Here is an 18,694-nt window from a genome sequence, read left to right as displayed (position 1 = left end):
CACTTTTTAATTTGTATTTTTGACCATGTGAGAATGTGTCGGGATACCTTTTTGTGACCAAAAAGTTAACGATATCGACATACCAAGGAGTAGATTGAATAAGGGAAAAGAGATGCTCATCCGGAAACTCGTCCCGCAACGGGAGGGGAGTTTCATTTGAAGTGATCCGGCTTAGGTGGTCGGCAACAAGGTTCTTGCATCCACACTTGTCACGGATTTCCAAATCAAATTCTTGTAACAATAAGATCCACCGGATGAGTCTTGGCTTTGCATCTTTCTTTGTCATCAAGTACTTGAGAGCCGCATGATCTGAATACACTACAACTTTGGTGCCAAGTAGATATTGCCTAAACTTATCCAAAGCGAACACTATGGCTAATAGCTCCTTCTGAGTAGTTGCTTTGAGCATTGTCTAGTGTCCTCGATGAATAGTAGATCATATGGGAGGCTCTTCCATTCTTTTGACCCAAAATGGTGCTAATATCTTAATTGCTTGCATCACACATGATCTTGAAGGGGATATCCCAATTTGGCGCTTGTATGATCGGATCGGATGTGAGCAATTCCTTGAGCTTGTCGAAATATTCTTTGCATGCCTCATTGAACTCGAAATCAACATCCTTTTGCAAGAGTTGGCACATTGGTCTTGTTATCTTTGAAAAGTCTTTAATAAATCTTCGATAGAAACCTGCATGGCCCAAAAAAGAGCGAAATTCCCAAACACAAGTCGGGTAAGGTAAGCTTTGAATAACATCTATTTTAGCCTTATCTACCTCAATTCCTTTCTTTGACACAATGTGACCCAAAATGAGACCTTGACTCACCATAAAATGACATTTTTCAAAGTTTAAAACCAAATTTGTTTCAATGCATCTTTTTAAAATTTTGGTGAGATTGGTCAAACACTCTTGAAAGGAGTTTCCATATACCATAAAGTCATCCATGAAAACTTCAATTGTATTTTCAACATATTCCGAAAAGATATTAACCATGCAATGTTGGAAAGTGGCTGGGGCGTTACACAATCCAAATGACATTCTTTGGTATGCAAAAGTGCCAAATGGACATGTAAATGTTGGCTTTTCTTGGTCTTCCAGTGCCACCGGGATTTGGTGAAAACATGAATACCCGTCTAGACAACAATAATGTGATTTTCCGGCCAAACTTTCTAACATTTGGTCAATGAAAGGTAATGGGAAATGATATTTTCTTGTACTTGCATTGAGTTTGCAGTAGTCAATACATACTCTCCACCCGTTTTGCACGAGGGTAGGGACCATCATACCTTTGTTGTTCTAGACCACCGTGATTCTCATCTTCTTCGGTACCACTTGGACCAGACTCACCCACTTGCTATCCGAGATTGGATAGATCATCCCCGTATCAAGAAGCTTCAATATCTCCTTCTTCACAACTTCCATCATAGGCGGGTTCAATCTTCTTTGGGCGTCTCGACTTGGCTTGCATTCATCCTCCATCAAGATCTTGTGCATACAAGTGGAGGGGCTCAATCCCTTAATATACGTGATAGTCCAACCCATAGCTTCTTTGTGATCCTTCAACACCTTAAGGAGTTGCTCTTCTTCACATTCGGTTAAATGAGTTGAAATAATAGCCGGAAGGGTTTCATTCTTTCCTAAATAAGCATACTTTAAGTGTTGAGGTAGGACTTTCAATTCTAATTCGGGTGGTTGAACAAGGGATGGAGACAACTTCATGTGGGTTGGGGGCAACTCAATTTGCTTGACATCAAATCTTGTAGATTTCTTCACCTCTAAATTATTGACCAACCTCTCAATCTCAAGGTCCAAAGAATAAAGCTTTAATTTCTCGGCTAGCTTCCCACAATCAAACCCCTTGCTTAAGATCATTTCCAACACATCACTATTAGACAACTCGAACAATTCTTGGGTTATTGGCTCAACAACATCAACAAAGTACAAAGATGAAACATCACTAGGATACCTCATGGCATCATAAATATTAAAGCTTATTGTTTCACCATCAAACTCTATTGTCAAACTTCCCGCATACACATCGACTTTCGTCCTAGCCATCTTCAAAAATGGTCTCCCAAGTAAGATTAGAGCCGATTTGGAGGACACTTGCTCATCTAGATCAATCACATAGAAATTCGATGGAAAGACCAATTGATTCACTTGCACTAAGATATCTTCCAAAACACCTCTAGGAAAGACACTTGATTTATCCGCAAGAGAGATTATGACACCAATTTCACTTAAAGGACCCACATTTAATGATTCATACACCGAATAGGGCATGAAATTGATAGATGCCGCAAGATCAAGCATGACACTACTAAAAGTGACGTCCCCAATCTTGCAGGGAACCGTAAACATTCTGGTATCTTTGTATTTGGGTGGAAGTTTCCTTTGTAAAACCACGGATGCGTTTTTATTCATTGGAAATTTCTCATTTCCCTTCAGCTTCCTCTTGTTGGTAGAAAGCTCTTTCAAAAACTTTGCATATCTAGGGATTTGCTTGATTGCATCAAGTAGATGGATGTTTACTTCCACCTTTCGAAAGGTGTCCAAAATCTCTTTCTCCTCCATGTTCTTTTTTGAAGTCTCAAGTCGGGAGGGGAATGGCGGTTGTGTGGCTATTGGTGTTACGAGGGGAATAGTCTTCTTTAGAACTCCGGCTTGTGTATCATTCTTGACTATAGTTTCTTCAATGGGAATGACTTCTATTTCTTCCTCTTTAACCCTTGGCTTCTTCTTTGAACTACTCGCTCCGGTTTGTTTGCCATTTCTCAAGGTCACCACATTGTCATTTAGGTTCTTTTCGGTTTGAGAAGACAATTTTCCACAGGACTCCAACTTGCTTATGGATGTAACTATATCTCCCATTTGTGCTTCAAGTTTGGAGATACTAGTTCTTGTCTCTATTTGGAATTGTTGGGGACTAGTGGCTAAGGATTTGAAAATGTCTTCAAGAGACATTTCGAAGCTACTCGGTTCAGATTGAGGAGGTTGTTGATGATGATGTGGAGGGTGTGGTTTGGGTTGATAGTGTGGTTGTGAATGTTGGTAATGAGATTGTTGTGGTGGCTAGGAAGGTCTTACCAATGCATTTTGAGGCAATGGTTTTGGGTTGTAGCTCGTATTGGGATTTGGCTTCCAACTTGAATTGTAAGCATTTTGGTAACCGGATGGCTTGTTGTGGTAATTTTGGAACTCTCCCATGGTGTTTACATGTTCCACATCTTCTTGAAGAATGGGACACATATCCGTAGGATGTCCCATTGTTGCACATATTCCACAAACCATCACTTGTGGAGTTTTTCCCATAGCTAACTTTTGGACAATGGAGGTTAAATCTTTGATTTAAGACTCGGGATTTGATGTTCCCACTTCATTGACTTTGTGTTGTGTCTCTCTCTTTGTATCTTGGCGTGGGCCAAAATGTTGGGAATTCGCGGCTATGGTGTTGAAAAGTTGTCTTGTTTGTTGTGGAGTTTTACTAAAGACATCACCACCACTTGAGGCATCAGCTAGTCTTCTCTCCATTGGTAACAATTCTTCATAGAAGTGTTGAATGAAGAGTTGTTCCGGAATTTGATGTTGTGGACAACTATAGCACAAGTTGTTGAACCTCTCCTAATAATCATGAAAAGTCTCATTTTGATCTTGGCGGATTCCACAAATATCATTTCTAAGACTTAAGACTCTTGAAGCGGGATATAAATTATCAAGAAAAGCTCTTTCCATGTCGGTCCATGAGTTGACTGACCCCGGGGGAAGATAGAATACCAATCCTTTGCTCTATCAGCCAATGAAAAGATGAATGCCCTTAGCTTTATTTGGTCATCGGTTGAACCTTGTGGCTTCATACTAGTGAAAATAATGTGAAACATCTTCAAGTACTTATGAGGGTCTTCATTCTCTAATCCATGAAAAGTTGGAAGATGATGGACTAAACTTGACTTCAATTCCGAACCTCCTTCCAAAACAGGATAATTGATACCGATTGGAGTTTGTGTAACATCGGTTTCCATCATTTGCCTCAAAGTTCTTTCGGGAGCCTCTCCTCCATCCGCCATTGCAATTGGTTCAATAGTGGGTAGATTTTGTTGTAGAGGTGGTGTTTAGGGAATTTCTTGGCGAGGGTCGGGACTAGAATCGGCTTCCGTGTCACTTGATGAAGTGGGTTCAACCTCCGGATCCCCGTGAGGATTGGAAGTCTGACCACATTCTATTCTTTTTTCCTTCAACAAACGCCTTCCTTCTTTTTCAATTTCAAGATTATAAATCAAGTCACCTGTACGTTGAGATCTGGGAATATATAAACAAATTGATTAAAAATAAACCAATCCCCCGCAACGGCGCCAAAATTTGGTGGTTGTCGAGGCCAACAAAATTAATAACCCCAAATCTTTCACACTAAATAGTGTATAGTGGTAAAGGGGTCGAATCCACGAAGATTGGTTCAATTTTATAACTCTAAGAAAAATCTCTTATAAAAATACTTATAAAGAAAAACAATAAAAATAAAAATGGGGGGTTTGGTGTTTTGAAATACTTGAAACAAACTAGAATTGAACTAAGATTTAAATAAACAATTTTAACAAAAACAAGAGTTTTGATGTATAATCAATAAGAGAAAGATGGTTGACTTGAGGCTTCCTCATTTTGACTTTTTGATTAACATATCATTAGAATCCAATGGTGCAATACCTGTTTTAAATCCTTAATTTGGCTATAGTAATCCAAGGAGCTTGAGATTACCTATACTTTTCTTAGTAGTTGAAATGGTTAGAGAAACTCATAACAATTTCCTTAGTCAAAGTCACTAATTCCAATAAGCATGAAATTAGTGAAAGTCAACTAGCATTAAGAACCAAAAAATCACCAAATCCAAGAGGAGTCAAAAGCTTCCACTACCATGTTGGAGAAAATGTTTTTATGATTGTGTGAAGTAAAACCAACACAAAAATCACTTGCTGATTGCTAATTTGAAGATCCTTTACTTAATCAAAAAATTAGCCAACTAATCACCACACACACATTTAAACTCATGAATAAAAACATACAAGCAATGATAAGATGATAAAATACAAAACATTTTCATAAATATTCAAACACAAATTCATGGATGCTTCAATATTCAACAAAAGTTCAAAGGATTCAACAAAAGCCAACCAATATTTGTTTAGCCAATCATGGTTAAACTCAAAGAAACAAAGTTATTGAAGATTGTACCGAAAATTTAACAAGAATCAAGAGGAGAAATGATGAAGTTCTTGAGGGTTCTTGGCCTTCAAAGTGCTCCAAAACTACAGAGAGAATGAGTCAAAATCGGATGTCAAAGATAAGGCTAAAGAGGCACACCAACCTTCCCAATATAGAGCTCTCAACAAAATCCCGAATTTGCCATTCCAGGAATCCATGCGGACTGCGTAGAAACCTTATGAGGGCCATGTGAAGGTGACATAATTTGGGCTTATTCAAGTCTTGGGCCTCCACAACTATTCCATTGGCCCAGTTCGAATCTAATCAGCCTCTAGCCCATTTTCTTCAAGATTTCTTCAATTTGAGTCCAATATGCCTCTCCAAACCACTCAAAGCTTCCGCAAACTTCTGATCATCAATCTCCACACACTTGAAAATTCTCCCGCGCCTTGTAATTTAAAGTTCAAATCTTCCAAGCCTTCAAGCAATTTACAAACCCACTCCATGAATCACCTCCATAGTCATCAAGCTCGAAATCCCCATTGCTCTTCAAGTTCAATCGCCTCCCAAAAATCCCGCTCCGCTAGTCTCCAAAAAATCTGCAATAATGCTTAAGAAACTAGAAAGTATCCAAAATAGTCATAAAATAACAAAAATGAAAATATGCATGGAAATTAACTAAAATGCGAATAAAATGTGCTAAAATAAACTATAAAAAGAAGTAAATAAAATGAAGCTATTAAATCACCCCAAGCTTAAACCTTACTTGTCCTCAAGTAAGACAAGACTAAAATGAACTTGGGATGAACTATCCTAAGAAAATAAAAAGAATGGACAGAACCGCGAAACATGATCACCGTTAGTCAAATTGGAAGGATCTACGTGAATCCATTTCTCACTGACTACATGACCCAAGAAGTTTGCACTGCGAATCCAGAACTCGCATTTGGAGAGTTTTACATACAACATTTCAGCTCTTAGAGTTTCCAAGATTTGACGGAGATGTTGACCGTGCTCCTCCTTGATTTGGGAGTATATGAGAATGTCATCGATGAAGACGATTACAAAATTATCGAGGAATGGGCGGAAGACTCGATTCATGAGGTCCATAAATGCTGCGGGGGCATTTGTTATACCGAAGGGCATCACGACAAATTCGTGATGGCCGTAACGAGTTCAAAAAGAAGATTTTGGAATGTCCTCTTCTTGGACTCGAAGCTGGTGGTAACCGGATCTTAGATCTAGTTTGGAGAAGTAATTGGCTCCTTGAAGCTGGTCGAATAGATCGTCAATCCGAGGAAGTGGGTGTCGGTTTTTGATAGTGAGCTTATTTAGTTCCCTATAATCGATGCACATCCTGAAGGATCCGTCATTCTTCTTGACAAACAAGACCGGAGCTCACCATGGTGAGTCGCTTGGTCTGATGAATCCTTTGCTCAACAATTCTCTTAATTGACTGGATAACTCCTGCATTGCGGCATGAGCTAACCTATAGGGTGATTTGGCAATTGATGTGGCTCCTGGTATGAGGTCGATTCGGAATTCAACTTGTCTTTCTGGGGGTATTCCCGGAAGGTCTTTAGGAAATACATCCGGGAAGTCTCATGCCACTGGGATGTCTTTAATGTTTACTTCTTCTTTGTCCTTATCCACAACATGAGCGAGGAAAGCATAGTTTTTCTTGTACAGGCACTTCTGTGCCTTGATGCACGAGATAAGACAAAGATTGGCGCCAGGTTTATCACCATATATTATTAGGGTTTCGTGATTGGGGAGGTGAAGGCGAACAACCTTCTCGTGACGCATAATATTAGCACGGTGGGGGCTTAACCAATCCATGCTGATTATCACATCAAAATTCCTAATATTTACTGGCATCAAATCTATTTGAAATGGATGGTTGTTTAGTGTTAATGTGCACCCTACGTAAACATCTTTGGTTGTTTCGGTTTTCCCATTAGCCATCTCCACCGTGAAGGATTCGTTTATCTTCTGGGGTTGTTGGTTTAGTAAGTGTTTGAATTTATTACTAACGAAGCTCCGCTCAACTCCGCTATCGAATAAAATGCATGCGTAAGTGTTGTTAAGTGGGAACATACCAATAACAACCATCATGTCTTAAACTGCTTCACCTTGACCCAACGTCAGGACCCTCCCTGATCCTCTTGCTCCTTGGTTGTTGGCCTTGGGAAAATTGCGTCTGAAATGGACAGCTCCTCCGCACCCATAACAAGTGCGACTAGACCCAACATTATTGTTTTCGTTATTGTTTTTGCGGTTGTTTTTGTTGTTGTGGTTTGGCTGTTGGTTCGGTTGGGGTTGAGATCTGCAGTATCGAGCGGTATGGCCCTTACTGTTGCAACTTGTATACTGCATATCTCTGCATACCCCATAGTGGTGGTAGTTGCATTTGTTACACTTGGGCATGGTTCCCGAGTATTGCCTGATACTAGTTTGTGTATTTGAGGTTGGAGCATGTGGTGTTGAGGCAACCTGAGCATTAGCAGCGTGGACTGCTACAGTTTGCTACCTTTTCGATGACTCTTGGCTTTGTCGCCCCTTTCGTTTGTTGTCTTTATTTTTCTTGTTATCCTTTCCCTCTTTCTTTCCTTTAGTTTCTCCAGCTTTGGCACCCTTCTTGTTGTAATGGTCGTATAACTTCTTGGCTAGTCTCTTAGCACCGTCATACGTCTCCGGGTTTGCTGCGATTACATTTCCTTGAATTGGAGATGTCAGTCCCCAAATGAATCTTTCAATCTTCTTTCCTTCAGACGTGATCATGCCTGGACGCATGAGTGACAACTCACTAAACCTCGAGATGTAAGCATCGATCTCGGAGTTTTGAACTGTGAGATTCCACAGTTCCTGCTCTATCTTCTGGATCTCCCCTCTGGGACAGTATTATGCCATAAACATTTCTTTTAGCTCATCCCATGGCATATCGTTCGCCACTGTGAGTGTTATGGCCTCCATGTGACCATTCCACCAAGAAAGCGCTTGATCGACGAATGTGCAAGCTGCAAACTTCGCCTTGCACTCTTCAGGGAATCCGTAGATCTCGAATACCGATTCAACTTTTTCTATCCACCTCTTTAGAGTTATCACGCCTCCTATCCTGTAACGGGTTCTCCTTCAATCAACCTATTGGCCACCAGGGCTTGATAGTAAAGGATACCTTGTTGGAATTCTTCCATGACGACCGCACGAGAAACTGAGGGGTGAGAAGTGTGTAAAAAGAGTATATAGGTAGCATTTCAAATGTTCCTATAGTATTTTAATTGTTTAGGTTTGAGTTCCTTAGAGCTTTTTGGATAGAAGGTAAGTTTCTAGATTCATTTCCCAACATGATCACTCCCAAACACATGTTGTTCGTATTTTGAATAAATATAGTTGACCAGGCTATATTTACTCCCAATACGACTACATAACTGTCCGGGTTTAACCATGGTGTTCAATTTCCTCCAGAGAATTTTAGTGTTATAGTATTAATGCACACCTAGGTATGTATTTTAATTATTTTGTTCAGAGTGTTTTAGTCCAATTGTAATTTATAGTTGCATATCTTGTATAATCAAATATGCTAGTTCACTATAATCAAAGCTCTGATACCAATCTGTCACACCCCCGAACCAGACGGTGGAAACGTCCGGGGGCTTGGGTGACTTCATTTTTGTAGTATCATCACAGAATATATAATTGAAACATAACATCATCATCATCACACATATAATATTACAACTATCATTGGTTTACATCAAATATTGTATTTCAATATTACATGCCAAAATAATCAAAGTATGATGAAAACAAAACATTACAAAATATACATCTAATCTTGATGACGAACCTGCTCAAAGGTTTCCTGAGAATACAAGTTAACTAATTTAAAAAGTCATCATAAAAATGTTGGTGAGTTCATAAGCATGTTTGAGTAAAGGTTTTATATTGCTTTGTAAACACCAGAAAATTTGATATTTTTTGAAAAACAGTTTGAAATATTTGAAATGTTTGTGTCCCATCTTGTATTAATGCATGTGTGTTAATGTTCGTGAGAGTATAAAGAGAATGACCCCAGACAACCCGATGTTGTCTACTTATAAGAATGTTGGAATCTCAATACCCGAGTTTACGTACCAGCACGAGTATGTTACCGTGTTATCCAAAAAGAAAAGATGGTTTCCCATAAATTTTATAACGTTAATTCCTCTAAGTGAGTCGTTATAACCATACTAGATAATGACAATTTCTCATGTCTTGACATTTTTCAGATGCTGACAGAATAAGATAAGGTTTTGTCACCCTAGACTGGACTAGTCTAACTGTAGCGAACAACTCAGGTGTGGGGTGTCACCCCCATATAGATCTATACACAAACTCCCGCTCTCTCTCCAGGAGACTCTGGTTTAACTACATGCTACGATTGTACACTCAATAGGTGTCAACCGACACGTCTCACTAGATCCTTAATCAAATTTATGCGAAAAAGAAGAAAACATATAAGGTATATTCCAGACCCAATAAACATGTAAGTGGACAACTAAGGCCCACTAAGCATGTAAATTATTTCCAGGCTCAAAAGGAATGAGAATATATATCTCAGGCCCAATATACATGTGAAAGGACAACTAAGACTCATTTAACATGTATATTATTTCAGACCCAATAAGGACGTGAATACCGAAATCAATCTGTGGTTTGTTACGTTGGTTGTTTAAGCTACATTGTTTACTAACGTGACATAAAAAGCACACCTCTTTGTAAAAGGTCATTTTTGGTCCCAGAAACCATAAATTTACAATTGTGGCACATTTTTGGTAAAAGTGACAATTTAGGTCCTTTAAGGATAAAACTTGCATTTAAGGCTAGTTTTAAGTAGAAATAACATTTTTAACTCAATTTTGTCAAAAATATCATTTTTGGCTTGGTTTTATGGAAATGTACATTTTCGGCCCATTTATAAATAAAGTCATCTTTTTGGCCTGTTTTAATAAATTTTACATTTTTCGATCATCTTATCAAAAATTTACATTTTTGGCACAACTTTGTTGAAAATGACATTTAAGCCCATAAAAGTCCAACAATTTATATTTGTGATCATGAAAACATGTGTTTATGAGGAGTGAATTAGCTAAAAATGAAGTAAAACAACTTAAGTTTACAAGATCTTACCACAAGAGTGAAGCTTGAAGTGATCTTGGATGGAAAGACCTTTTGAACACACCTTACAGCCATACGATTTTAGGGAGATAGGAGGATTTTTCCTTTGAGGATTTAGATGGAGATGAGAGATTTGGAGATAAGCTTGAATTAGAAATGAAGGTGATGGTGTTTTTCTTGGTCCTTGGCTGAGAATAAGAAAGAAAGGGAAGAGAAGAGAGTAATGAGATGTGATGGTTGCATGGATACTTGAGATTGCATAAATATTTGTAGGATAATTTGCTTGGATATCCTCCATGCAAATATTATGTGTCATCCTTGGAATTAATTCAACATCTTTATATATATATATATATATATATATATATATATATATATATATATATATATATATATATAACCGAGAATGAGGGGGGAAAGAAAAAGAGAAATGGAAGGGTTTAGGCCATACATGCTTAGGGTTTAAGAACCCATTTACAGCCCATTAGGCCCGTGATAGTAAAATGAGTTATTTTAGGTGAAACATGGCCCAAATGCTATGGTTTGATGAATGTGGGTCCAATTAGAGCCCAAATGGGGTTCCTTGGCCCAAAATAATCAAATGAAAAGTTTACTGGCCCATTAAGAGGATCCTGGTCTATACTGAGTTTGAATCGGAACGTTAGGGTTTCAAACCCACAATTGAGTCTTTGAGGTGTATTAAATTAGGTTTTAGACTTCACTCAGGAATTTGGGTTCAAATGGTTGATTTTAATTGAGCAAGCACTTGACATCAGCTTAGATCACAAGTTATATAAGAGTTGATCTTTACATGAAGACAATTTTTCCTAGCTAAAAAGGCTAGTTGTGATAACTTCCTTCCCTCTTCTTTAAGGCACAAAACACACACTCCCCTAAGCTTGGAATGGCTTCACAAGGTGAATTAGGGTTGCAAAACGTTCTAAGAGGATGGGGGCTGATGAAGTATGGGGAAATGGGGGCAATAATGAGGTTTAAATATGAGCTACACTCTAAAAGATTAGGGTTTCCATGTTTGGCAAGTATGCCTAACATACGAGATGTACACACATCGTACATACGTACACATGGCGTACTCCCCTAAGGATAATTTTACGAAAATGCCACTAGGGCCCTTTTTGCATTCTTTCTTGAACTTAGGGACCAAAATGCAACATAATAAATTATAGGGTTAAAATTAGAAGTATCTCATCATCGGGATGTTACAATCGATTTCAGGATAGGGAGCATCTTTTATGCAGAGGGGTTTTGTGATAACTTACGCTTCAAGGCAGCTCAATCAGATCCATCGCACTTTCCACGTTTCTCAGTTACGAAGATTCTTGGTTGACGATACGATGGTAGTACTGCTAGATGATATCAAGATCGACAAGAGTTTGAACTACATTGAGAGGTTGATAGTTATTATTGATTGGAAGAAGAAGGCCTTGTGCAATAAGGTTGTTCCATTGGTCAAAGTGCAGTGGTGTCACTGGAAGAGCTCCGAGTGGACTTAGGAGCCAGAGTTAGAAATTAGGGAGCATTACCAGGGGCTGTTCGCTTCCGCGGAGTTCGAGGAAGAAGTCTTATCTAAATGGGGGATAATTGTTACACTCGAGTTCAGGTAAATTTTCCCTCTTAGTCCTCTAATTTTGAAAGTTGGCAGTTTTGGCCTTTACGCAGGGCGTACCTAGATGGTACGTTGGGCGTAAGGGGGTTAAGTGAAAAGGATGTCGTTTCGGGGAGTATGATGGGAGTACTCTAATTACGCAAGGCATACTCCGTCTGGACACAAATCCTAATTTTTAGGGTTTAGACCATATATATTGCACCTTAAGTCTCATTCCCTCATCCCATTTCCAGCCTCCATCATTTCAAATGTTGCCCCTTGAAAACCCTAGCCCCATTGTTGCATTTTGACCCTTGAAAGTGTGTTCTTTTGTGTTTCAAAGGAAGAAGAAGGCGGTGGTGAAGCTTGGAAGCTAGAAGCAAGCTTAGATCTGGAAGTCTTGCATCATCCTCAACCTCCAGAAGGTATAAAGTTCCTACCTTGATGATGAAGTTGTTAGATCTAGCTTGCATGGTGATAATATGAGCTTTTGTCCCCAAATATGTCCTTTCTTGTGCATGACATGCTATAGAACATTTGGGCTGTCCTTTTGGACGTTTTTCATGTTTTGAGTCATAAAAATATGATCTTGGCCTTTGAGATTCTTCCATGAAAATCATTAAGAGCTTTAGTTGTTAAGAAGAGTTGGGGTTTTGAAGTTAGGTTTGTTCTAGGCATGTAAAACCATAAATATGGAAACTTCATGGTTTGGGATATGTTTTAAGACTAGATCTGAGACTTGGACGGAATGACTTAAAGGATTAGGTCCTTAAAAGTTGGAATTTTAAGCCTTCGCTTACGCTGGGCGTACTTGGACGTATGCTGAGCGAACGCTGTTAGAAGGCCAATCATGATCAAGAGTATGCGAGGCGTACTAGACGAGTACACAGGGTGTACTCGGTCTGTGTTGACTTCGGAGCATTGACTTTTTGACCGTTGACTTTTGACCAAGTTTGACTATTAGGTTTTTGGGAGTATTGTAGTCTAATACTTCGAATTGGGTCTCGGTTTATTGTTTAGGCGGACAGTAGAGTCGGCGTGTGTGTTTCAAATTTTTGTGCAGTTACTTCTTGATCATAAGGTGCGTTCTATCACTATGCCAATTGGTCGAAGGCACCAAGGCCGACCCATTTATTGAGTTTATGTATCTTAATGTGTAGGATTGCTATGATAGTTCTATGTGTTAATTGTTTGTATATATATGTCGACATATGTGTGGTTGGGTTGAGGTCACGGGCCAACAAACCCGATATGGTTGGGTTGAGACTAGACGTCAACAAACCCAATATGGTAAGGTTGTGGCCACATGCCAACAAACACTATATGGTTGGGTTGAGGTGTTACTGCTCGTACTGTAAACCAACAAACCCGATATGGTTGGGTTGAGGTCAAGGATCAACAAACCCTGTTTGCATGCTTGTCTTGTATATGTATTTTTTGTGGTGTGAGGTATTTTGGGAAGCTCACTAAGCTTTGACTTACAGTTTGGATTTTAATGTTTCAGGTACTTCTGATAAGCGGGAAAAGGTGAAGGCGTGATTGCACACATCATCCCGCAGTTTATGTCGATCGATACTTGTTTTGATGTTTAGACTTATTATGACTTGTAAACAATGTTTTGGTAACTTTTAGGCTCGTGGATTGTGCTTTTAAAATGAAAAATTTTACTCTGATTTTTGAGACGTTACATCTACTCTCACCTTCTCTCTTACACAGACAAACACAAATATATGTTTCCCCCCTTTCCACTCTCGATTCAATTGAAAAGACGAAGAAGACACATAATTGTCGTGGTCGTCGACAATTGGGAACACAGGAACAGTCCAATGGTGGTGGAATCACCGGTCTTAGAGAAGTTGACGTCAGAAAGCTGGTAGAAAGAGGGGGAGGGGGGGGGGGGGGGGGGAGGGAGGGAGACGGAAAATCAAGGATTTACAAACCAAATAAAATGAGGTAGAGCGGTAGAGGCTGTGGTCTTTACCTCTTTTGTTGGCGGTGAGTGGAAATTTCAACAAATGTAAAAGAAACCTTTTGATGCGTCTGTAATAAGCAAGGCGGTGGAGGAACATATGACAAACAGAACGACACACAACTCGCAGGTGGAAGGCACATTGTTTGTGTCAGTGCAAAGTTATCGGCTTCAAACCATGTGGTATTGGAGCCGGCTCCAAACCAGATACTCTAGATAAGAGTGTTGTGATTTTATTGTATGATAAATGAAGTCTAGAGAAAGAAGTTAGTATAAACAAGTTTAGCTCTTTGAATTTACGGTACATAAATGCAAACTGGGGGTAAATATTTGATTTCACAAAGGACAACTTTTTGCTGAATTAATTTCTTGGGAATATTTTGATAGCATATCATAGAAGAGTAGAAAACAATCAAACCTTTCACGTTCTTCTATTGAATCTGAGCACATGGCTTTAGCCTTTAACTGTTACATGTGAAATCAGAAATCTTATATGTAATAAAAAATTTAATAACTTTGACACCGATTAATATGTTTCGTAACAAATGATTATGCTATTAAGTTTGCATTGAATCTTATTCTTCATGACTTGAATCTAGTTGATGTGTCGGTACAAAAGCTTGATTTTAAACAGGGTCGGTCCTGAAAAATGAAATATTTTTAAAGATCCGAACATAAATAAAAAGGGCCCTTATCTTTATTATAATTTTATACTTTTAAATAAAAATATATAATTAAAAAAATTGGGCCATGTGCACCTATCCATTTTGCCCACCCTCTAAACCCCCGTGATTTTAAACTTAAGTAAACAAGTTTTCTACTTTAAATCGATTGATTTTATAAAAATAAATAGGATTAAAAGATAAAAACATAATGTAATAGATTTCACAAGAAAAAACATATGTGAGTTTGTCGACATAGTAATATGAGTATTATAGTTATTATTAAAAGCTTTCGGATTCCAATGTCCTTTCTCTGATAACTAAAGAAAGTCAAAATATAGCCACAACAATAAATAATTTCCAATAAATTAAAGATAATATGCCTCGAGATAAACCACTGGTCTTCCTTAGGTTTGGCCACATTCTGTCTGTTTTACATGCACCGCACGTGCGCAACCCTATATGTTAGTCTAGAAGTTATTTCTAGATTCAAGCGTTATTCTTTTTTGCTTTTTATTATTATACTATGATTTTTGATAAAAAGAAAATCTAATTAATGATAATTATTCAAAGTAAAGTTATTGTGTTGTCATGTTAGACTTGATAAACCTTTTGCGTCAATAATCAAACTTTATTTATGTTTTTTTGCAACATGATTTCTTTAAGAAGTTATTTATAATTTTTTTAGAAAAAAAAAACTATTGCTGTTTGTAAGGAGGTAGTACTAGTATATATTATTGAAAGTTGAAACCTTATCTAAGTGTAAGTAATTTAAATGGATGAAAGCATTTGTTGTTTGTTTGTGGTCATCATCTAGAAGACAGTGTTTGCATGGTTTCTATTTTATTTTATTTATCAGGTGCTTTGTGTATGGATTATATAACACGAATTTGTGGACCATGAGTTCATCGGATTCCACGTGGTCAGTTTTAGTCTTTATTTAGAAGACATGTTATTTTAAAGTTTTACCATATATATTCATTTCACTGTTTATGTATTTTAACTTTTATAGTACATTACAAATTTTGCTCCCTGTGGTTTGTATTCTTCTGCAGATTTAGTTCTAGTTTCGAAAATTGAGCGAGTGGTTAATTAGGCTGCAAAATGCCAAAATCTATCAAAGTTGGCCTTTTAGACAATTACTATCAATAGTTTTCCGTTAAATATATGTAAAATGACGTGATTTTCCTCGAGCCAAAAGTAATAAAACTCTAGACTTAAGGGTTCAAATTTGTATTTTACTTTTCATATTACAATCCAAAGTATAACTTATTGAAATTTAAACCCTAAAAATATCTTAAAGTCTCTTATCATCTAAATTTCCACATCTATCACCGACAACCACCAATTCTGCCTCTATCACCTCCACCTCCACCACCACCACCACACTCACTCTTCGATGTGGTTGTTGGTAGGGACAATGGTGAAAGTGGTGGAGTTGATGACACCCAACCGGTTAGTTCAAGAATGGAAAATGTGGTGTTTCATTATTTAATACTTAAAATAAATATAATAAAAAAAGAGGATTAGAAAGGGACAAAACAATGGAGATTCTCGTCATTTTACAAATTTAAGCGGAGGGATATTTTCAGCAATTAGCCAAGGGATCAATCTTTATATTTTTCAACCATAAGGACCACTCATGTTCTTCAAAGCAAAACCTGCAGAAGGATGCAAATCACAGGAACAAAAATTAATGGGTACTTTTCTCTCATTAGTAAACTTCATTTTGTGTTTTATTTTTTTGGTCTATTAAAAAGAATTATGATACAAATCTACAAGATTAAAGATCGTGCTGTCCAAGAGCTGCCAAAGTTATCCTATGTTGCAATATATTGCATCATTGATAACGTAATAACGACACAGACATGACGAATCTACCACAACTTTACATTAGTCTATTTTCTTAATAAAACGAATCAAAACCCAAAAAATATAAAACGGACACAGTCAGTTAATTAAAGCCAATCGACTTATATTCCTTTTTCCTATTTACATAATTTGTACGGTTGATAACGACAAAGTGGTCCATATGGACCATAAATGCTAATTTAATAACATGTGGTTTAGTTTGGGCTACGTCTTATCTTTCCTATCTCTCCTTTCACTAACCTGAACCGGTAGACCACCGGTGAAGTTCGCCGTGAGCCCAGGCGAAAACCTAGGCGTCAAAATAGGAGCCACTAATTCTATATCAAACCGTTGTAAAAGAGAAAGAACCACACTTTTTATCTCCACAAGTGCCATTTCTTTACCTAAACACATCCTATGTCCAGCTTGAAAGACTGGGTACTTGAAAGGGGTTTCTTGATAAAACACACCATCTTTTAACCATCTTTCGGGTTTGAAAGTTAAGCAGTCGGGACCCCAAATGGTCTCCATTCGACCCATCGCGTATGGGTGGTATGTGACCCGAGTGCCTTTCTTGATGAATGTGCCATCGGGAAATGTGTCGTCTTGTTGACAAAACTTGGAATTGAATTGGATTGGTGGGAACAGTCGCATTCCCTCATATACCACTGCTTGTAAGTAGTGGAAGTCATGCGACTGCCCGTGTGGTGGTGCCATCAGAGCTTCGGCTCTGATGGCTGTTATCACTTCTGGGTGCTGTGCTAATAACCAAAATAAGCCGGTTAGAGCGGATGCGACTGTGTCGCGTCCGGCTAACAGAAAGCTTATAACAATGTCTCGAAGGTAGTTGGGATCTTTTGTTGAAGCCATGAATCTTGATAGAAGATCTTCGTGGTTTGAACAAGATCCTAATTTGTTTCGTTGTCTAATAACTTCTTGTGCAAACGTGTTCACCATCTTGATCGATTCTTTAAGTCTCTTTTCACTTCCAATATTCAAGATCCTTTTGATCTTCCACACCAATGGTGACGGAGTCATCGCTCTCTGAGCAGATAGCTTTGACGCTAGATCAAAAGACATTGCCAATTCGGATACGGGTAATGACTTGTCTAAACACTTTGGGTCATACCCGAAAGAAAATTTACAAATTACATCAAACGAAAACCTTCGAAAAACATCTTGTAAATCCAAAACCCCATTTTGTTTTTGGGAGAATGATGAAACAAGAGGTATAAGCCTATGATCAATCTCATGTTTAACAACTTCAAGAGCATGTGATCTCATTGACATCTTTCCAAGCTCAAGACACGCCATTTTTCTCTGAAACCTCCATGAATCGCCATCAACATTGAAGATGCCGTTGCCCAAGAAATCACCTAAGATGGCAGAGAAAGGTTTCCCTTTTGGGTAGTTTTCGAATTGGGTTTTGAGCATGTACTCTACGCTTTGATGGTTGGATGTTATGGTGTTGTGAAGAACATGTATGTGTATGGTTTTTGTAGGTGAGTTTTTGAGAAGATGAGTGTACCAATCGCAGAGATTATCAAATTGGATTGACCAACTAGAGGTAATGTAAGCATGGCAGATTTCGCATGTGCAATGAACCCTAGTGGTGAAGTAGATTAAAGTAAAGAAAATAGAGAGCAATACTAAAATCACCATAATAATGGATGGATCTTCAATCGCCATTGATGACCAATGAAAACAAAAAGGGAAGTCTTCACGGGTTCAAGTTTATGTGAGAAGGAGGGGAGGGTCTTATATTCCATTCAAACTACCGGCATGTTGTTATAGCTTTTTATTTTTTTATTTTAAATTATATATATATATATATATATATATATATATATATATATATATATATATATATATATATATATATATATATATATATATATATATATATATATATATATATATATCTACTCTAATAAATGAAAATGACTTTGCCACATGCCCTTCTCTTATAAGATTAGCCACATGTCATTTTGTCATAATTTGAAATATATTTATTTTCCACTTGTCATTATTTTAATTTTCATTTTCAATATATCATTGATTTACTTTCTATAAATTAAACCTACCATAATGATTATCAAATTTTAAATTTCAAATTCAATTCCAAATAAATTTACAGTTTAAACCTTTATGTTTAATATTTTGTTATAATTAACCCGTTTAGTACACACTAAACTCATAATTTTAATTAATTTATTCTTTGGATATTTTTTTTTTCATAATTTTCACTTATTTCAAT

At 37.6% G+C, this 18,694-nt stretch overlaps 2 protein-coding genes across 2 annotated transcripts; both read right to left on the bottom strand.

Annotated features, from left to right (window-relative positions):
* Nucleotides 1-1,295: 1,295 nt before the first annotated feature.
* On the bottom strand, nucleotides 1,296-2,963 carry LOC111905048 (uncharacterized). The gene has a single exon (XM_023900735.1). It carries the CDS (start codon nucleotides 2,961-2,963, stop codon nucleotides 1,296-1,298), a length of 1,668 nt encoding a protein of 555 aa, XP_023756503.1.
* A 13,577-nt stretch (nucleotides 2,964-16,540) lies between these two features.
* LOC111905026 (cytochrome P450 94C1) lies at nucleotides 16,541-18,219 on the bottom strand. The gene has a single exon (XM_023900709.3). It carries the CDS (start codon nucleotides 18,124-18,126, stop codon nucleotides 16,663-16,665), a length of 1,464 nt encoding a protein of 487 aa, XP_023756477.1. The 5' UTR covers nucleotides 18,127-18,219; the 3' UTR covers nucleotides 16,541-16,662.
* Nucleotides 18,220-18,694: the final 475 nt, after the last annotated feature.

The sequence above is a fragment of the Lactuca sativa genome, chromosome 1, assembly GCF_002870075.4.
Source record: "Lactuca sativa cultivar Salinas chromosome 1, Lsat_Salinas_v11, whole genome shotgun sequence".
Lineage (NCBI taxonomy): Eukaryota > Viridiplantae > Streptophyta > Magnoliopsida > Asterales > Asteraceae > Lactuca > Lactuca sativa.
Note: the sequence above shows the minus strand (reverse complement) of the source record. Positions and strands in the feature narration are given on the sequence as shown.